At 43.7% G+C, this 22,906-nt stretch overlaps 1 protein-coding gene across 2 annotated transcripts in view; it reads right to left on the reverse strand.

Annotated features, from left to right (window-relative positions):
• Positions 1 to 494: 494 nt before the first annotated feature.
• LOC137438047 (uncharacterized) overlaps positions 495 to 22,906 on the reverse strand; it is a 40,899-nt gene continuing 18,487 nt past the window's right edge. For both annotated transcript variants that reach the window (XM_068132924.2, XM_068132931.2), the window contains exon 6: positions 495 to 680. In XM_068132924.2, coding sequence (XP_067989025.2) covers positions 607 to 680 — 74 coding nt within the window. In that variant the 3' untranslated portion in view covers positions 495 to 606. The remainder of the gene's footprint in view (positions 681 to 22,906) is intronic.

The raw sequence follows: 22,906 nt of genomic DNA on the forward strand, positions 1-22,906 counted from the left end.
GTCGGATACCCCATCATTCACACTGTGAACAGCTTCGCGGGATATCCCGCCGCCATTCCCAGGTAAACAATGTTTCGCGGGATATTCCACCAGCTGCATAACACGTCATCCCCGAGAGTTACTGCACAGAGTGAAAACTCTCCACAGTATCTATTCGTGCAAATAGCTGTCTCCCTTTTCCCCATTGAAACTGGTTCAGTATGCATTCGCAGGATTTGCCTCACGATTCGTTTCTCAATATTCGCAGATTTTCACGATTCGGGACCCAATCCCCCTTTTCCATTGAAACAATGCTCAGCGATTCACTGTTTTGCAATTTGTGGCATTTTCCAGGAACGCATCCTCCGTGAATAGTGGGGTCCAACTGTATACAAAAAAGAAGGTATGAACATCAGCTTAAATAATCCAAATTTCAAAAATGTTAAATCAGGTGACAATACCAGAGTCAGCACTTGTGCAACAGCATTTACTTTGCAGGAAAGTATACTCAACAGTAAAACAAAACAAGTTTTATTGAAGACAACAGGTACAAACAGGTGAAGTGCATCAGCTTTCAGAGCACAAAATCAAGTATACTATGCAAAAAATGCCAATAACTATGTTCAATCAGATCTCCAAAGGAGGTGGCATGGGCACATCAGCAAAGGAAGGAAATTCCAATTCGGGTAACTCCACACAGTCTGCAGAAAACAAAAACAAAAAAAAGATTCCACAGATGTCAAAAGAACCAAAAATAGTTAAAGAAAAAAAAATCATAATAAAATGTCACAATCCATAAAGACAAATCATTTTTAAAATTACGTTTGTTGGTCAAACAATGAGGGGAATCAAAAAAACTGCAATAAATGCTTATGAGGCCCACGCAGCTGTTGGTCAAACTTACTCGTAGCTGTGACGAGTTAAAGCTGCTAGGTCTTCCCTTTGTGTTGACATTGTACACATGAACATAAAATACTGTCGTGCGATTCCCGGTTAACACCAGAAGATCGCGGATAGGCCTAAATGGTTTATTCGGAGGCAACAACCAATACGGATTTTACTATGTCGCACGGGAGGAAGAAGAAAAATGGAAGCAGCGCAAAAAGTTTACCTTGTGCGCCGACTGCAGCTTCGATCCTGCAAGGAAATTAATTCAACCGGGCACAGGTTTAAATGGGAAAGGAAAATAATACAAGGGTTTATTGCAAAGAAAATCGGGACAGGGAAAAGCATGCGCCGGTAATAAATATCCTAATCGGGACGTCCCCACACGACAGATTTCAGAAACGAGACGAGGGAATATGAATTAAGGAAAAGAACATCATGCAATTGTGAAATGTGGTGTGAGCTTATCTGTCCGTCGTCTTGCGCCCCCAAGCTCCGCCGCACACCACCAGGCCCCTCGCTCCAGCACCACAAGGCCTCGCTCCAAGCACCACAGCAACGCGAAGGCCCGAGCCAACGCCCACTCCGTTCGCACACGAGGCCCCAAAGCAGGAAAAGCACCGCGTGTCCAACGCAGGCTAGCGGCTCCAAGCGAGGTCGATCTTCACACACAATCGGCCTGCCACGTCCCAGTCAGCTCTCCCGAAGCAAACGTGCAAAAAGCAAGCGAACTCCACCCGGGCTATGACAACACAACTCGGGCTGCGCAAGACGAAGAAGAGCAGAGAAAATGTCCAAGCACCAAGAGACACAAGGGGACCGCAAGAGAATGCCAGAGCCGCTAGAGCCGCTAGCTGTGTAGGACCAAGAAGAGAAAATGGTGTTCGGCACTCCCTTAAATAACCTTTTCGGTGACGTCAGCCTTGGCGTGCGACCAACCAGCGACTCCCACCGAACCTTCCAGCTTTGCGCCTCTCACACTCGTTGGCTGGAGGTTCGTGCCCAGCGCCCCAACCAATCACAGCACCATAGCGTGGTGATAGCTCGTAGCATGGAGCGTGTAGCGTGGTGATAGCGCATGGCACCCGATGTCGTTAGGCCTGTCGGAGGTGTAATTGGCGGCGGCTATGCGGCGGTGTCCTGGCCTGGTTTCTTTGCCTGTTCCGTCTTCCAATGTCATGTCAGGGGGGGTGGGGGGGGAGTCATTTAATGTTGCAATAAAGATCCTACCAATGGTGTCCACAGGTGTGCATTGCCACAAGGGACAAAGGTTTGGCTGACCAGGTGAGACACAGGGGCGCTACTCTTTAATCCCTAACTCTACTTATCACTCGAACATCCTGGTATGCTCACAGGTATACTCTTAACCGACAAAACGCCTACACATGAAAATTACAAGGTAGATTCCTTACCGCGACAGACGAAGCACGTTACCTACACAGATCTATCTAGCTCTATATATCACTACCCCACCCGACAAAATACGTTCCAAGAGAACCAATCCTCTCCAAAATATTGCGAAAGCAAAAATAAACAAGTCATGCAAATGAAAAACCCTTTTTTTTTTTTTTTGGCAAACATTACAAAAGATTATGCACAATGATAAAAGAATTGTGGTTTAGCTCGAGCTCAAAGTGGAGCTTCTGTGTGAACAACTCCAAGATCACCCACATTGCCTAGACCAGAGGTCGGCAACCTGCAGCTCTGGAGCCACATGCAGCTTCCAAGCCTGATCAATAAAATCCTTTTTACTCATTATAAATGAATTTTCAGAAAAACCTTTGTGAATGTCATGAAAGGATAAAATAATACTTGAGAACTTTGGCAGTGATAAACAGGTAAATACATGCGAATTCTGAGAGCAAGACTTACACCTTGTGTTCCAAGCATAGTCTGCCCTCCACTACGCAATTATTTTCGACATCTTGTCGGCAAAATTACACCTTCAACCTGTTGTGCAGCCTCATTTTAGCATTAGAACCCCTTTCTAAAAAGCTAGCGACGCCCTGATCCTCACTGGGTAGATAAGCGAGAATCCCTTAATGAACAACTTGTATCTAAATACCAAGCAGATTTGGTTTTGATGACTACCCCTTCAAATGGTGCATGTGACGTCACCACATTTTCTGTCCGCCATCTTGGAGTACAAGTAAACCCAACGAAACTACACGTGGACTGCATCAGTGTATTTACATTTGTTAAAATAGGAATTAAAATGGTGAATTTTTGCCCATTCTTTTGTTGTGGCAATTGTGATTCAGTGAGGATTGGTTCTCATATCAGATAGGTAGAACTGAGTCCTAGGGATTGAAGTATTCCGATTCATGGATCAAGTTACATCATCCTCAGAGGTTTGTTCCGAGGGCTATTTTCAGGATCATCACTGAGCCTCGGACAGCCTCCAACTGCAGTTTGTTCGTAGTAATATTCCTGGGGATGTTTTTAAGAGCTCATTGTTCTTATTTATCATTCTTGTTGCTCCAATTATCACTAGTACAATTTTGGCACTCTTCAACTTCAAAGATCTTTTCACTTCATTCTTGAGATGTGCATGTATACATGTGCAGGTTTTTGTTACATATCTGAACTGTATTGATGGAATGCTGTCAATGAGTTGCTCGCAATTAACTTCAAGAAGTCAACTGTCAATATTCAGACTTCTTCTGCACAAGGTAAGGTGACTTTCCAGGGGAAGAGTACTTGTGCATGTTGCAGCGTGTCTGAAAGAAGTGAAGGTGTTTATGCAAGAAAAGTGCTGTGAATATAAAGAACTTAGAGATCTTCAGCGGCTACACCTCACATTCAAACGGCCCCAACAGAAGCTGCAAGGAAAGGGAAACAGCTCACTTGCTCAGAGGTGCTATCATTTGAGCAACAACAACGGCATTTTAAGGCCATTTTCCCTGCAAGAGTGGGGGTTAGCTGAATGAGCAAAATTCAGCAAAAAAATATCATTCGAGCAAAAAGTAGTATTGTTTGCGAGAGACATGGAGAGAGGTTCACTGGTTCATTTCCCATCACTGAACAAATTCAGAGGAGACAAACTATGAGCTGGTGTTACATTCTAAAACAGCCATACATTCTGGTAAACAGTTGCGGGTTTGCAAGCTAGAGGAAAAATAAAAAGTTGGTGACCAAATTAATCAAACACCTTCCAAATATCTGATCTACTAGCTTACATTTGCAAGTTGCGACAGCCAAAGCAGAGGAGTAACTTACACAAGATGGTGAATACCTGTTACATAGTGCTCAAGACTTAATTGTCAACTTGCCCTGCTGAGAGGAGCACCAATAGAAAAGTTGGTTCTCATTCTGGAAGGACTCATTTGAGTTATTACTTCATATGCAGCCTGTGGCTGCTGGTTGCATCACTGCTGGGTGCACAACTGCCGCAAGGTGGACTGGTTGCTGATGTGGATTGGACTTGTGCAAGGCCTGAACTGAGAATGGGCACATTTCTACCCAAACTCACAATCATCCCCATCAGTGAATGAATTCACCTTGTGAGAGCCTCCTGTGATCATGGCAGGCTTAGCGATTTATTTAATGGACATCTGCAATTGGGAAGAAGATGCTGTACGTTATTACGAAGTATTATGGCATCAATCACACTCGTACTAACTTTACCAAAAGCTTGTTTGCTACATGAAAGTCTTGTCAACTTTTAGTCAGATGGTAGCCAGAAGCATCAAGCAAACCTCCGAGGGAGACGCCATATCTGGTTTGGGTGCTTAACAGTGAGGGGAAGCTCATACCTGGGGTTTGTGAATGAAAAGTTAAAAATGACAATATTTACTATGAATCATGTTCGGGGAGAGGGATGAGGGTGGAGCTATGAGGGCTGTTATAAATACAGTACATTTTGAGTTTGGCTCTGTGGCCACAAGAGAAAGTAGAATGGTACTCGGTAGAGCGCATACCTCCGCATGGATGAACAGTTTTTGTATCCCACCAATAGGCCAGATCTGGATTCGGACCTGAACCAAAATCTAATCGGCTTGTTCTCGTCACCTAACCACCTCATCCACCAAGTTTAGTCAAAACTCATCCATAACATTTTAAAATATGTTATATTATCGCTTTTCACCCGATCTCTCAATGGTGAAGAATCACTGAAAAATCAAATAATTATCGTATCAAAATCCATATTCAGATCTTCACCAAAATTGAATTCTTCCTTGTCACACACCCAACCTCTCCACCAAGTTTCGTCCAAATCCAACCAAAACTTTGATATATTGTGCTATATATAGTTTTTGGTCCTCTCCCAATGGTAAAGAATAACTAAAATGTTTAACAGCCGGATCCGGGTCTTTACCAAAATCTAATCATTTCATCGTCACATACACTACCTTTCTGCCAAATTTCGTCCGAATCCGCCCACAACTTTGAGATATCTTGTTCAAAGACACACAAACTAGAACAGCACTCAGTATATGCATACACTACATGGCCAAAAGTATGCGGCCACCCCTTCTAATTGGTGGCTTCGGCTGTTTCAGCCACACCCACTGCTGACAGGTATATATATAGAAATAAAATCAAGCACACAGCCATGCAATCTCCATAGACAAACATTGGCAGTAGAATGGGCCATACTGAACAGCTCAGTGACTTTCAACGTGGCACCATCATAGAATGCCACCTTTCCAACAGGTCAGTTCATCAGATTTCTGCCCTGCTAAACTAAAAGTGGTGTTATTGTTAAGTGGAAACGTCTAGGAGCAACAACAGCTCAGCCGCGAAGTTATAGGCCACACAAGCTCACAGAACTGGACCGCAGAGTGCTGAAACACGTAAAAATCATCCGTCCTCGGTTGCAACACTCACGACCGAGTTCCCAACTCCCTCTGGAAGCCACATCAGCACAACTGTTTATTGGGAGCTTCATGGAATGGGTTTCCCTGGCCGAGCAGCCACACACAAGCCGAAGATCACCATGCGCAATGCCAAGCGTCGGCTGGAGTGGTGTAAAGCTCGCCGCCATTGGACTCTGGAGCAGCGGAAACGCGTTCTCTGGAGTGATTAATCACGCTTCACTATCTGGCAGTCCAATGGACGAATCTGGGTTAGGTGGATGCCAGGAGAATGCTATTTGCCCAAATGCATAGTGTCAACTGTAAAGTTTGGTGGAGGAGAAATAATGGTCTGGGGCTGTTTTTCATGGTTCGGGCTAGGCTCCTTAATTCCAGTGAAGGGAAATCTTAACACTACAGCATACAATGACATTATAGAAAATCCTGTTTCAGCATGACAAAGCCCCCATGCACAAAGCGAAGTCCATACAGAAATTGTTTGTCGAGATCGGTGTGGAACAACTTGCCTGGCCTGCACAGAGCCCTGACCTCAATCCCATCAAACACCTTCGAGATTAACTGGAGCGCCGACTGCAAGTCAGGCCTAATCACCCAACATCAGTGCCTGACCTCACTAATGTTCTTGTGGCTGAATGGAAGCAAATCCCCACAGCAATGTTCCAACATCTAGTGGAAAGCCTTCCCAGAAGAGTGGAGGCTGTTATAGCAGTAAATGAGGGGGACCAACTCCATATTATGCCCACGATTTTAGAAAGATGTTCGACGACCACATATGGGTGTGACGTTCGGGTGTCCGCATACTTTTGGCCATGTAGTGTTCCACCTACAGGTGAACAGTTTATGTTTTGTATCCAACCGATAGGTCATATCGAGATCCAGATCTTCACCAAAATCGAATAGATTTGTCCTCGTCACACACAGCCTCTCCACCAAGTTTTGTCCAAATCTCCACCTCTCCACCAAGTTTTGTCCAACACCAAGTTTTGGTGTTTCCGTCAGTGAAGCGACAGTTCTTATATTCTAGTCTACATAAAGAGAAAATAAAAACCACTGGATCTGAAGCTTATCTGGGCCCTGGCCTAATGTCGTAATCAAGTTTGGTAGCATTCTGACTGTTGGGTCTAGAGAAGAATAAGGAATTTACACGCTTTTCTAAAAAAAAAAAAAAAAAAAAACTTTTTTTACAAAGTCAGACATTTTGACACTTCCGATCACATGATCAACATGACCTCTAATTCAACATCCCTACCCTGGCCTAATGTTGTAACCCAAATTTGGTGACATTGTAACTGGTGGGTCTGGAGAAAAGGATTTTTGAAGGAATTTACCAAATCCGATACTGACATTTCCGATCACATGACCGGAACAAGCTTTGTAATCCCCGTTAGTCAGGAGCGGAACCTTGCTGCCAAATTTCAGCCAGATAGGCCGAGCGGTTTGGCCGGAAAAGTTGAAATAGGAGATGGACGGCAGTGCATGATGACTATCTCATCTGGAATTCAAATTCCAGATAAGCTAAAAATATCTTCGTGCAACCAGAGCTGAAGAGAAAAAAGCATCAGAGCACGATTTTAAACTAAAGTTTACGAACCTTGTGCAAATCATACAGGACCAATAAAATACTGATTGCAAAATACGACGGGAAAGCACAGTAAATCATCAAATCAATAGTTAATTGAACGCAGAGATTAGTAAATTAATGATCTCCTAGACTAGAGCATTTAAGAGTTTTATTCACTCCATTCTCTGGCCTTGACATCACCATCTACATGAGCTGGTACAGAGCTTGAGTTTTCAATATTTCCTATGGACAGATTCGAACGGACAGCCTCATTAGTGGGAGCAGGGCACAAAGCCCTGCTTTAACAAAGCCTGCAGGTTTTGGGAAACATTGAAGTTAGGCCACTTTTGAAATCTCCTTCAAATAACGAAGCATATTTTACATTGAATTGTGGACGCTGCATCATGCATCAACCACCTATGCTACACGTGCTGGCCAAACGCGCAGCTTGCTACTCACGATGAGACTTCACTGTATGCCAACAATGCAAGCATTTTTGTGCAATTTGGTGCAATTTGGTACTGCAGTCTATCAAAATATATATTCATGCATTGTTAAATTCACACTTGGAGATGGAGAGCGAATTAACGGAGAGCAGCAACGAAGGCTGGAAATGCGAATGGTTCGGTGGATGTGCGGAGTATCGTTGAGAGAGGAAGACAAATGATGAATTGCGAAAGATGATGGGAATAGAGCCTGTGATTGATGCCGTGAAGAGGAACAGGTTGAGATGGTTTGGTCATGTGTTGAGGAAGGATAAAAGTGACTGGTTGAGAAGAGTGATGGAAATGAATGTAGAAGGAAGTAGAGGACGGGGAAGACCGAGAAAGACTTGGATAAAGATGGTGGAAGAAGAAATGCGGGCAAGGGGGTTAACAAGGAGAGATGCAGAAAATAGGGCAAAATGGAGAAGATTGTCATGGGGACCGCAAGGCTAACCCCCGCTCTTGCAGGGAAAATGGCCTTAAAATGCCTGTTGTGTTAAATTCACACTTCTCCATTGTAGCACAAAAAACTCCACTTTTACAATATTCTACTTAGATTTCACGCTAGCAACGTGAGGTCAAAATGCCCTGTTCATAGAAGCAAGTTACTGAAAAGGCACAGAGCGCATGCGCAATAAGCCTCATTTACATTCCTGTCATTTTGAAAGCCCCATATTGGACAGAACTTCAGGTAATTTATGCAAATCTGAAAACGGACATTAAATGCAAGGTTCTAAAATTCATAAATGTTGACTTGTTCATGCATAACACACAAAAACACACACACACACAAAAACACACACACACACAAAAACACACACACACAAAAACACACACACACACACACACACACACTTTTTACATTTCTGTTCCTCACAATTCTATCTCTTTTATTCACAGACACACACATTTAATTAATTGTACAGTATCAGTTGTTCCTAAACTTAAATACAAATAATTCAAAGGATTGTTGTAAATGATGTTAATTTCACAACATCCCATATTCAACTTTATTGAAATTGTAAACCTCAAACATAGTTCCTCTACCTAAAGCAAGAACCTTAACCTGTAAGCAATTGACTCGTTTCACGACTGCACGGATCAGCTGGGCACCGTTCCTCCTCGAGGTTTCGATCCTTTCAGCCCAGGACCTCTCCAAACGGCAGATCCACATCAATAGATGGTGCATCAGTAGATCCACAACCTCAGTTGCGTCCAGGCAGTCAATCAACCCATCAATGCAACATCACTTATTCCAACTTTACTCTTAATAGGATTTAATGTATCGTATATTTATAACTTTCCTTACACACTCGATAATACATCATTAAATCATGCACATCTTACCTTAAATACACCATAGTCTGGAGGCATATCCCCAAAAGTGGCCTAGAAAAGGTGGTAGGGGTACACTCATGTTACAAGCTGGCAAAAATGTTTTTCTGAAAGCCCAGACCTCTAGGAACCCAAAAAGTCTTGTTGCCAGCTTGGGAAATGGTTTGGACCAGATTTGTGGCCATTTTTCAAAATGGCCGCCTACATTTTTGGTGTTTTCTAATATTTGAGCTCTAGAACTTATATCTGGCTGTCTTAAAGGTCTCTAGGGTTATGACCTTATAACATATAGTCATACAACAATCCTCACCCAAATTGGGGTGCATGGCATATCTATAAGTGGTTTTATTGAAGCAAAAAGGCAAAAATATGCCTGAAAAACGCCTTCATTTTGATTTTTCCAAATCACTAAATTGCATACTGTGAAGTTGTTCTTTGGTCAATTTCTTTCAAAATAGTTTTAAAATTTGCCCAGATCCCTCCTCTTCATTAGCAAATCTTCAGGAATATACCCAAGTTCTCAGAAAATATGTTTTATGCATGATCAGCTACCCCTACCCCCTAAATCACAAAACGTGCCAATTTTCAATATTTCCAGATTCCAACCAATATCATTGTTGTATGACTTTTTCTCATCATGATAGGTCCAAATTAACTTACTCTATGTGATTAGGTGTTAATAAAAATTGAATTTCACACTTTAGTGAAAATCCAAGATGGCTGCCAAATGGCCATAGAATATTTGGTGGCGCGAGACCATAAGACTGCAATTTCATTCAGAGGCACTTCTAAAATGTTCCATTTATACTAAATATATGAGGCACTACTATTCTATAGGTCACATGTATGTGAAAGAGTCTTGATGAGTTGAAGATGTATTATTTTAGAGGGGGACTTGATGTAAAATTTATGTTTTATAACATTTGAATTTCAGGAAAGTAGTGTGGATTTGGAAGTGCCTTGTTTGCGGAGTATATTAGTTCCAACATAGCTGACAAACAAGGCACTTACATAAATGAAGACATAGAAGATTGTAAAATATAAGCTATATTATTTAATGTAAAACAAAAATAAACATACATAACTTGTATACATAATGCAAACATTATTATGTTACACTGATCCAAACAATACAAACGTCAATGCAATGCTTGCACCTTTAAACTAAACAAATATTTGGCACTGAATTAACAAAGTCATACCCAACAAGCTAATCTGGCTATTCATACATAAGTGACAGAATGTGGGATACAGTCATATCATAGACTAGTAATACATTGGTGGAACAGAGCTGAAGCAAGACTAGTTACATTATGTCAAATACAGCCTAACTAAAGACTAGTAACACTATTTGAATGCAGTCAAATCATGGACGTGTAATGCTATGTGGAATACAGTAGCATAATAGACTATTGACATTATGTCATATTGAGCTTAGTAAATCAAAGACTAGTAGAACCAAATACTCCAAATACTAAACTTAGTCTAGTAATACTTTGTGAAATACAACTGAATCATAGATTGGTTACATTACGTCAAATACAGCCAGCATAGTAACAATATGACATTATGGAATATACTCAAGTTTCCATGCATGTCGTCTAATCACTATCAGAGTCATTGAGGGGGTTCCTGCATAAGTCTGCACATTTGCATGCCAATGTGCACCGCAATCCATTTTTCCTACAGTTGCACCTGCCAGTTAGACATGGACGGGCCTTTGAGGTACATGCACACGTCGCAATTTTGACACATTCTGCTGTGAGCCCTTCCTTGGTCATGAGACGGGGCATCAGCTGGTTGTCCTCAAGGTACCAGCCGGATGTTGTTGGATTGGGGATTCCTGGATTTGGCACATTGGCATTTCGCCACACAAGGGCTTGATGATGTGCCCTTAAAATGTGCTGGTGCAATGCATCCTCTGTTGGTGGCATGTTCTCTGGCTTTTTACCAACTTTTCTGAATTGGGAACATCTCAGCGCCTGGATTTCCTTTGCGTCTCCTTTCGGGTTGTAAAGACGGCAGACAAACTCCTCAGCCTTTGCACAAATCTCTTCACTTGGAACATGTGCAACCCCTAGCTGGGAGAGTAGGTGAGGAACTTCACAAAATATTTTCCATGCTGCCTTCTTTGATATGCCTGCGAGTTTTGAATCACTGTCCAGATGGTGTCAAACTCATGTGCAGGCTCATTGATAATTATCGGCATAGGCCCTACTGTAGTCTTTGCTGGATTCACATCAGACACACGCTGGTTAAATGCTGTCCAGCCTGGAACATGCTGGTCCTCGGTGTGAGACTGACGTGCAAGGAGCCATGACACATCTATGGCCATAGCCTCAGAGATAACCTGGGCATCCGATTCCATATACCAATCAGCTTTCACAGCTACTGGAAATGTTGCTTCGGGTTTCTGGGTGCCCATGCCTGAAGGTTGAATCTCATTGAAATGCTCTGGCACAGTTACAGATCTGCTACTGCTTGACTTGACATCAGGTGCAATGGTCTTTTCGCCAGGTATGGTTCTTCGAAAGGCAGCAGACTGTGAGGCATGAAAGGAGCCTTGACCGTCAAGGGTCTCCTCTATGATGTCAATGTTATCATTAGCATATCTGATGTATCCTTGGTAGGTAGCTTGTGCAAAATTCAGGGGTATTATTGTGTTGTTTTGCTCAACATATCTGGCCAAGACAGAGTTTGCAAGGGCAGTGTCAGCTCTTCTTACAGTTTCATAACTAACACCATGTCCTGCAGCATGCATTAGTTGCACCAAGTCCTTGGACCTTGTTGCTTGGTGAACAGTGAGAGCTAGCCCTAGTTGCTTTGGTGTCTGCTTTCTGCCACCAGATGCCAAACATACTATGTCCTGTGCTATGCTCAAAATCCTTTTGCTTTCTCCATCATCATCACCTTCGGAGGTCCCTTCAGAATCTTCAAATATGCTGTCACAATCACACAGCAGGCGTAGGAAAATGTAAAGGCTTTCAGGAACCACCTTCTGTGCACTTTCAGTATTGATGTCTCCAATATCTGAGTGTCCTGGCATTGTCTTGATGTCATTTCTCATTTTGACTGCCACTCTGTAAAGCCAACTCAAGAGTTCATTGTCCTTTGTTTCGGCTGAGAAAGATGGAATGTGCTGGGAGGTTTCATCAGAATCTTGTATCTCACTTTGTTCTAGCTCATCTGCCATCTCTGCTAAGTTCTGAACAACAATACCTGTTTGAATTAGTGGGAAGACTAGAAGTGAATCCTGTTGATTCATGGACTGTACAAAATCTGCCCTATCTCCTAATACCCTTTTGACTTTGTTCTTGAATGCTTTGTAACTCTGTCGGTCACATTGCTCCACACAGACACTGAAGTCTCTTCTCATCATGTAACAGTATTGGTGCCAGATGGTTTTCATGGTATAGATGTCTCCTCCAGACAGCCCAGCATCCACCTCCTCGATCATTTTGTTGAAACAAACATCTGGTGGATATTCTGGGCCTTCTTCTACCACAGTTGACTCAGACTTCCTCCTGAAGGTTACATAACAAGGAAGGTGGTACTTCCCTTCAGCAGCTATTAGGTCACTTATTCCTGCCAACCGGCATCTCATAATCTTGTTCTTTTGAGCATCATTTAGTATTCTGTCTGAGGTCTCTAAAGTGGCTACATTCCTCAATTGCTTTCCTGCCTTATCCTCCTGACAGAAAATACATTTGTCCCAGGACACTGAAGCAACTGATGCTCGAGAAGAGGGGCGAATGCATGTAGATGGTTGGTCACACGAGTCCTTTGCTTCCTTTTCATGCCGATTTTTCAGTCTCTCAATATGGTTGGCATGTGTAAACTTTGAATAACAGCCCCTGTGCCATACTATGTGTTCTTTTTCATCATCAAGGTCAATACTCTGTATTCTGTCAAGTGTTGAGATGTACTCATGGTCATGGTATTTCTGTCTCGTAATCACACAGTCTTTAAAGCGTTCGAGACCAACATCTGTGGGCTTGGTTGTCTTTTCATTTTTTCTGTTGCCTTGGCAAATGAAGCATGTGCTCCAGTCGATGTCCAGTGCAACTGATTCTCTCTTCCGTCTCCCGCCTATCACAGCTACAGGTTCCATCTTCATTCATATCTGGAAAGAGACAAAGACTATGTCTACCACAACACTGAAAGCTATTTACAGCACATGCAACAAGCAATATGTTATAGTACATTGTTAACACAACAATTATGTTAAAATGATGATTCGGGCAGGACCTGAGGAAGGATACAAAGGAAAGCATCATTATTGCAATATATTATGTCTCAAAAATGTGTTGGTATCAAATGGTAGACTGCATTACCTTAACTTAACGTCATAATGTGAAATATTATATTTTATTGGCCATTTGGCAGCCATCTTGGATTTTCACTAAAGTGTGAAATTCAATTTTTATTAACACCTAATCACATAGAGTAAGTTAATTTGGACCTATCATGATGAGAAAAAGTCATACAACAATGATATTGGTTGGAATCTGGAAATATTGAAAATTGGCACGTTTTGTGATTTAGGGGGTAGGGGTAGCTGATCATGCATAAAACATATTTTCTGAGAACTTGGGTATATTCCTGAAGATTTGCTAATGAAGAGGAGGGATCTGGGCAAATTTTAAAACTATTTTGAAAGAAATTGACCAAAGAACAACTTCACAGTATGCAATTTAGTGATTTGGAAAAATCAAAATGAAGGCGTTTTTCAGGCATATTTTTGCCTTTTTGCTTCAATAAAACCACTTATAGATATGCCATGCACCCCAATTTGGGTGAGGATTGTTGTATGATTATATGTTATAAGGTCATAACCCTAGAGACCTTTAAGACAGCCAGATATAAGTTCTAGAGCTCAAATATTAGAAAACACCAAAAATGTAGGCGGCCATTTTGAAAAATGGCCACAAATCTGGTCCAAACCATTTCCCAAGCTGGCAACAAGACTTTTTGGGTTCCTAGAGGTCTGGGCTTTCAGAAAAACATTGTTGCCAGCTTGTAACATGAGTGTACCCCTACTGTCACATTTCCTGGAAGTGCCTCCAGACTACCAATCTACCAACCAGCACGACCACACCACCGACCTCTCGATCAAACTGTATTTCGAATGTTCAAACTGTCACCTATAACGGTTTTTTGCATGTTGCCATATCCCAGCAACCACCGATTCCGAGAAACATTGATTTTTTGTATATTTAATTATTCTATTGTACTGTATTTACATAAAGATCTCATGAATAATATTTTTAATATTCGTATTGTATTTTACCAATTCGATTTGGTGCTGTTTTGTGATATTAAAGAAAACTTGTTTTAATCTACCAACTGCAGCCCCCTGTGCTAACAAACATCTGACTAGTTGTTGTAATTTATTGACCAGTTCAGAGCTGTGTGTGGTTGCTCTCTCAGTCCGAATTATTTCACCTGCACCGTACCATAAAATAGCTTTTTAGGAATGTTTGTCTAAGAAAGGCATTCGGACAATGTGGAATGGAAAGGCATTTCGTTTATCAAATAATTTGGTGTGAAATTTATGATTATGGATGTCAATTTGTAATTCTAAAAAGGAAACTGAAGTGGAAGTTTGGTTTTCCTTTTTTAATTCAAGTTCTTTTGGATATATGTCACCATGAAGCTGCTCAAATATAAATCCATCATTGATTGCCAACAAATCATCAATGAACCTGAAGATGTTTCCACATCTTCGTGCAGTTGTTAATTGTCCCCAGTCGCACCACGGAGCAAAAGGGGGACTATGGTTTTCCCCTCCGTCCGTGTGTGCGTGCATAAGCGAAGGACCGAATTCAAATTTGGTGTGTGGGTGCAACCCACGTCAAAATCTAACATGGCCATTGCCATGTATGTCTGATGCCATGTATGTCTGAACCTTGAGCAGAATATCTTGGAAAAATAAGCAAAGTACCAACTTCTAATCTGGTGTGTGGGTGTATCTACGCATAAGGAAGAACACTATTGAAAATTGGGTCGCCACGTCAAAATCCAAGATGGCCACCGCCATGTATGTCTGAACCTTGTGAGCGGAATATCTTGAAAAATAAGCGAAGTACCAACTTCTAATCTGGTGTGTGGGTGTATCTACGCATAAGGGAGAACGCTATTCAAAATTGGGTTGCCATGTCAAAATCCAAGATGGCCGCCTTGCGTCTTCCACTTTGTCAACTCATCACTTCAACGACGGGGGACCTAGGCATAACGCTTGTTTATTCCTGCACATGTTCTGGACCCAATCAAACTCGTACATGTGCAGAAACAAATTTGCAAAGAAAGGGGCCGGATCTGAACCCATGGGTATGCCCACTGTCTGCTGGAGTATCTTGTTGCCAAATATAAAGAAACTGTTGTTTAGTAGAAATCGAATACTCTGAGTTTACTTTTTGAAAAACTGCACGAATATAGATTATCCTTTCCAGACCAGTTCCCGGTGTGTACCCCGGTTTAGAATAGGTACACCGTATCCTTGCGTGTCGTAAGAAGTGACAAAGGGTTGGCGTCAGGAAGGGCATCCGCCCTTCCATGCAATACAAACATTGCCTCAAAAAGAGAACCATGACAATTACAACTAAATATGGGCAGGGTACAGCCCGAAGTACCCCGTGGGGGACCCCACTCCCTCTCGTCAAAACTCAAAGTGGGGAACCCGATCGAAGCAAGGGTGGAAATCATTCCATTTATGACGATGAAACGTCTGATGCCCAACGTGGAGATCGGTTTCTGAGGTTTGGGACATGGAATGTAGGGACAATGACAGGGAGATCAGGAGAAGTGGTGGAAGTATTGGTCAGAAGAAGAGTGGACAAATGTTGTGTGCAGGAGACGAGATGGAAGGGAAGTGGTGTGAGAATGGTGAAGAGTAGGCAGGGACAGAAATACAAGTTTGTGTGGCAAGGGTGCCCAGAAGGCGTGCATGGTGTTGGTGTCCTGTTTTCTGAGGAGTTTGTAGACAGTGTGGTGAGTGTGACTAGAGTGAGTGATAGGTTGATGATGGTGAAAATGATGATTGGAAAGCTCTTCGTGAACGTCATCTCGCGATATTCTCCGCAGGTTGGTCGGAGCGATGGAGAAGGACAAGTTCTGGTGTGCTATAGAGAAGCTGATGGAAAACGTGAAAGATGAGGAAGTTGTTGTGGTAGGAGGAGACCTAAATGCAGGGCCGTCTTAAGGCATGGGCACACTGGGCAGTTGCCCAGGGGCCCCACAATTCTAGGGGCACCATGCTGCCATATTGTTCATGAGATCTCTTGGCAGAGTGGATAATTACTCGACCTCTCGCTGGAAAGGCCTGTGATTAAGTTACGAAATAAGACTAGCAGACAGACTACATTTCATTTTATATGCAAATGGGATAATATGCATTAACCTTATTTCATTAAGATTTCCACTCATTTATTCACCGTGTAAAATACGAAAACAAGTTTCACTGTGCATCCCGATTGCCATTTGTTGAATGACGTCACACACTTCTTGTTGAAGTTGAGTTGAAGAGTCTAATTATCTACAAATAATCCGGAAGAATTCCCATGTTTTAAGCACGTAAATGACTGGAAACACAGCAATCTTATTGTAGAACATGAAAATGGAAAAGAACATCGCAAGTGCATGATGGCATATTTGATTAGGCATAAAGAAACTGGATGTGTAGATTCTTTATTAATCAAACATCAGCGCTCAGAGCAGGATTACTGGCAAAAGTGTTGAGACGTGTGGTTTCTGTCATTCGCTTTCTTGCCTCCAGAGGTTTGGCATTTCGTGGAGAGAATCAAACTATTGGGTCGGCAAAAAATGGAAACTTTTTAGGTATTCTAGAGCTGTTGAGTGAATTTGACCCTTTTTTGGAAGAGCATCTCAAACTGCATGGAAATGCTGGAAAGGAGAACCCATCGTATCTATCGGCAAACATTTGAGGAATTTATTGAATTAATGGGTGAACATGTTCTTTGTGCTGTTCTGGAAGAAATAAAAGAGTCAAAGTATTATTCAGCAAGTGTGGATTCCACTCCAGACATCTCACACATTGATCAACTGACATTTACTGTCCGGTACATTCGAGGATGTGAGCCTGTGGAGCGTTTCAACAAGTTCATCCCCATCTTTTCTCATGGAGAGCAAAGAATCTAGCAGACACTGTTGTGGATTTCCTGAATGGGAACAAAATTCCGCCATCAAACTGCCATGGTCAGTCGTATGACAATGCCTCAAATATGTCTGGACGCTATACTGGATTGCAGGCATGGATCCGTCAACTGAATGAGTTCGCCATCTATGTCCCCTGTGCTGGACACAGCCTGAACTTAGTGTGAGTAAAAGCGGCAGAGTGTTGTCTACAGATTGTAAAATTCTTTGACTTTGTTCAGCGTCTGTATTCCTTTTTCTCGGCTTCTACACATCAATGGAATGTTTTGGCATCATCTTTAGGAAAATATCATATTGTGGTCAAGCGTCTGACACGAGATGGTCGTCACATTTTGATGCTGTCCATGCTCTGCATAGAGGTTTCGAGAAAATTAAACATGCACTGGATTCAGTATCAGCTGACACTGACCAGGAAGTGAACACAAGGCGAGAGGCAGAAGGATTGAGCGAGAAAATAGAGAAACTGGAAACGATTTTTCTGACAATTCTTTGGAACGACATTCTCGAAAGAGTGAGCAAAACAAGTAAGGTCCTGTCGTCAAAAGATCTGGACTTACTTGTTGCCATGAATCTTCTTGAGTCTCTGAAAACGTATCTTCAGGAAACTAGAGAAATTTAATGAATATGAACTGAAGGCCAGGAGTAGGTGTCCAGATTCGGATTACAGCGATGTGAAGAAACGGGTGCGAAAGCGAAGTGTACGTCTTACTACATATGACGGATCAGAAGAACAGATACTTCTAAACAAAAGTGAAAAGTTCAGGGTGGAAACATTCCCTCCTGTTCTGGACTCTCTGAACTCTGACCTGACATAACGTGCAGATGCTTATTCATGGATTGGAAATCTGTTTTCCTTCTTCAGTCAATTGAAAACGATTGGTTCTGATGAGAAACAAAAAGTGTGAACACTTGGCTAATGTGTATCACAAAGACCTTGATTATGGTGACCTTCTAAATGAATGCCAGCAACTCAAGCACTATATGGTTCATGATGAAAATTGTGAGACTATCCCTGCGTTGTACAGAAAAATAATTTCAGACAACTTGAAATCTGTGTTTCCCAATGTTGAAATTGCACTCAGTGTTCATGTGCATGATGGTGACCAACTGTACAGGGGAACGTTCATTTTCAAAATTGAAGCTTACAAAGAATCAGCTTCGCAGCACAATGCAGCAGCAGCGTTTGAACTGGCTTTCACACATGTGCATGAAAAATGACATCCTGAAGACCATTGACTTCAAGCCAATTATAAATCAACTAGCAGAAGTACCCGGCATTGCCGGGTGGGGGAGGGGAGGGGGAGGAGGGGGAAGGGGGAGGGGAGGGGTGAGGGGAGGGAGGGGGAGGGGGAGGGGGAGGGGGAGGGGAGGGAGGGGGAAAGGGTAGGGTGTAGGGGGAAGGGAGGGGGTAGGGTGGGAAGGGGAGGATGGAGGGGGGAGGGGAGGATGGAGGGTGGAGGGGAGGGGAAAGGGGGAAGGGGAGGATGGAGGGGGGAGGGGAGGGGGAGGGGGGAGAGGGGGGTAGGGAGGGGGAGGGAGAGGGGGAGGGGAGGGAGAAGGGGGAGGGGGAAGGGGAGGGAGAGGGGAGGGGGGAGGAAGGGGAAGGGGAGGGGAGGAAGAGGGGGGAGGGGAGAGGAGGGGAGGGGAGAAGAGGGAGATGAGGGGAGGGAGGGGAAGGGGAGGGGGAGGGGGAGGGGGAGGGGGAGGGAGGGGGTCAGGAGGGGGAGGGGGAGGGGAGGGAGGGGGAGGAGAGGGGGAGGAGAGGGGGAGGAGAGGGGGAGGAGAGGGGAGGAGAGGGGGAGGAGAGGGGGAGGAGAGGGGAGGAGAGGGGAGGGGAGGTGAGGGGAGGTGAGGGGAGGTGAGGGGAGGTGAGGGGAGGTGAGGGGGAGGAGGGGGAGGGGGAGGAGGGGAGGGGAGGGGGAAGGGGGAGGGAAGGGGAGGGCCAGTCAACAATGATGTTGCAGTTCTCATGGTCGGAGAGCAGCACAACAATCGCGACATCGTCCTGCATCTTCGCAACAGCACGAAGCGGATTTTGGAGACTCACCGATCCTGTGACGCCCTCCAGTACCGGCGTTGCCGGGCGGGGGAAGGGAGACCCGTACATTACATTACACACATAAACTGTGTTTTATGTTCAATGGTCTGGTGGCGGGGATGGAACATCACGTGATCGCTCTGAGCAAATCAGCGCGCTGCTCTGCCACCAGGTCAGATTCCGTGTATAATATTCCTCGCTGAAATGCGCTGAGGTAAATATGAATAAAAAATATGAATCTCGTCAAATATTTTTAGGTAGGCCATGTCCTTCCCAGGCTCAATGGCCATGTCTGTGCCAAATATCAAGTACGTGAGCCTCTCCGTTTAGGAGTCTATCGGTAACATTACACACACACACAAACTGTATTTTATGTTCAATGGTCTGGCGGCGGGAATGGAACATCACGTGATCGCTCTGAGCGAATCAGCGCGCTGCTCTGCCACCGGTCAGATTCCGTGTATAATATTCCTCGCTGAAATGCGCTGAGTTTATGGTAATATGGTAAATTATGGTAATATGGTTTATGGTAAAAGAATATTATGAAATAATTTTTTTTAGGTAGGCCATGTTCTTCCCAGGCTCAATGGCCATGTCTATGCCAAATATCAAGCACGTGAGCCTCTCCGTTTAGGAGTCTATCGGTATCACACACACACACACACACACACACACACACACACACACACACACACACACACACACACACACACACACACACACACACACACACACACACACACACACACACACACACACACAATATATATATATATAGATTCTCTGCAAAGAAATTTGGCAAACGTTTGCATAATAATTAATAATTAATACTGTACCATCTCCATCTGTACGGTGTACCAATTATTATCAATTATATGTTGAAATGTTGTTTTTTTCAAGGCTTATGTTATATTGTTCAAAAGTTTGTGTTGATTCTGATGAGTACTTCGCTTTACAGCATGTTTTTTAAAAATGTTTGAACATTGATTTTGTTGAAAGTACCAATAAATCGAGGTTTAATTTTATTGACCGTTTACATTTTTATTCCCGTGGGTGGGAAGGGCCCAGTGGATTGCTTTGCCCAGGGCCTACAATGCTCTTAAGACGGCCCTGCTGAAATGGACATGTGGGTAGGAGTATGGCCGGATTTGAGGGAGTTCATGGGGGTTACGGATATGGTGTGAGAAATGAAGGTGAAAGGATTTTGGAGTTTGCTGATGCAGCTGATTTGTTGATTTGTAATACTCAGTTCCAGAAAGAGGACAATAAGCTTGTTACATATACGTGAGGTGGGTCGACGACAACCGTTGACTACCTGCTGGTGCGTAGGCGAGATAGGGGGCACCTCCGGGACACAAAGGTGATCCCGGGGGAGGAGGCTGTTTCACAGCACCACTTGGTTGTCTGCGACATAAGGGTGAAAGGTGCGAGGAGAGCTCGGCGGGTAAAGTACCAACCGAGAATGAAGGTGTGGAGGTTGAAAGAGGTGACAGTGAGGGCGGCATTAAAAGAGGCTGAATATGGTAGAGGATAATGTGGTTGAGCTTGAAAGTGGTTGGATGTCAATGAAAGATAGTCTGTTGGGAGCCGTTGGTGAGGTATGTGGATGGACAAAAGGACCACCGAGGCACTCGGAATCATGGTGGTGGGCTGATGAAGTTGGAAAGAAGATTGATTAAAAGAGGAAGAAGTTCAAGGAGTGGCAGAAGGCGAAGGGTATGGGGGCAGAAAAGGCAGAGCATGAAAGTTATAAGGCAGCCAAGAAGGCTGCAAAGAAAAGTAGCAAAGGCACAGGAGGCATGTAGGAAAAAGTTCAGAGAACACTTGGATTTGGAAGAGGGTCAGAGCGGTATTCAGGATTGCAAAGCAGATAGCAAAAGAGGTGTGATGTGATGGGGGTGAGTTGCTTGAAGGATGAAGTGGGACAAATCGTTGTCGACCCAGATGGAATTAAAGGAAGATGGAAGAAATATATGGAAATACTGTTGAATGCAGAGAATGAATGGGATGGCAACATAGAGAGTAACCCAGTTTTAGGACCGGCAGGGAAGATAACCGAGAAGGAAGTTGAGGAAGCGATAAAAGCAATGAAGAGTAGAAAAGCGTGAGGGCCAACGGGAGTTGTGGGAGATATGTTGAAGGCAGCAGGAAGTTGGGGTGTGAAGAGAATGACAGAGATCTGTAATCTGGTGGTGAAAGAAGGCCACATTCCAGTGGATTTGGGAACTGAGTACCCTCATCCCTCTACACAAGGGGAAAGGTGACCCTCTGGACTGTGGCTCGTATCGAGCGATAAAGTTATTGGAGCATGGAATGAAGGTATTGGACAGGGTGTTGGAGAGGAGGATAAGGAAGAAAGTGAAGATTGACGAAATGCAGTTTGGATTTATGCCAGGAAGAGGAACGACAGACACGCTTTTTATTGTGAGGCAGTTGCAGAAGTATGTGGAGAAGAGGAAGAAGTTGTTTCTTGGGTTTGTTGATCTGGATAAAGCATTCGATAGGGTTCCACGTGAAGTAGTGACATGGGCATTGAGGAAGTTAGGAGTGGAGGAATGGTTGATCAGAGTAGTGATGGCAATGTACAAAAGAGCGCGCACAGCTGTAAGGACGAAGGACGGGAACAGTGGTGAGTTTGAGGTGAAGGTGCGAGTGCATGAGGGGTCGGTACTAAGTCCACTACTATTTGTAGCTGCGATGGAGGTGCTGGCTCAGAACGTAAAGGAGGGTTTACCGTGGGAGTTGTTGTATGCAGATGATCTGGTGTTGATTGCAGAAAGTATGGATGGACTGAAGGAGAAGATGAACAAGTGGAAGGAATGTATGGAGACAAAAGGTCTGAAGGTGTATATCGGAAAAACGAAGGTGATGGCAAGTGGTAAAGCATGTGGTGGTGGAAAGAACTGGGAAGTGGCCGTGTGCTGTGTGCAGGAAGGGTGTTGGAGTGAACTCCATTCAATGTCCAATGTGCGCTGAGTGGGTTCATCAAAAATGTAGTGGTTTGAGAGGGTCATTAACCAGTGTGGCAGCTACATTCAAGTGTAAGGTGTGCACAGAGGGAGCTGTAGATGGAGGAAATGTTGAGTTGGATCTTGGAGACGTCAGGAAGCTGGAAGGTGTGAAAACATTTTGTTACCTAGGAGACATGCTGATGGAGAAAGTGGATCAGACTCGGCAGCGGTTGCTCGAGTGAGATGTGCATGGAAGAAGCTTCGGGAACTGAGTGGCGTGCTGACGAGGAGGGGAGTGTCGTTGAAGCTGAAGGGAAAGGTGTATGCTGCATGTGTGGAGAAGTGTTATGATTTATGGGAGCGAGACATAAGTCATGAACGTAGAGCAGCAAGGCTGGAAAGGGTGGAAATGCGAATGGTTCGGTGGATGTGTGGAGTATCGTTGAGAGAGAGGAAGACAAATGATGAATTGCGAAAGATGATGGGAATAGAGCCTGTGATGTATGCTGCGAAGAGAAACAGGTTGAGATGGTTTGGTCATGTGTTGAGGAAGGATGAAAATGACTGGATGAGAAGAGTGATGGAAATGAATGTAGAAGGAAGTGGAGGACGGGGAAGACCGAGAAAGACTTGGCTAAAGATGATCGAAGAAGAAATGCGGGCAAGGGGGTTAACAAGGAGAG

Source organism: Myxine glutinosa, unplaced genomic scaffold (assembly GCF_964187855.1).
Source record: "Myxine glutinosa unplaced genomic scaffold, kmMyxGlut1.1 SCAFFOLD_413, whole genome shotgun sequence".
In the NCBI taxonomy this organism is placed as follows: domain Eukaryota; kingdom Metazoa; phylum Chordata; class Myxini; order Myxiniformes; family Myxinidae; genus Myxine; species Myxine glutinosa.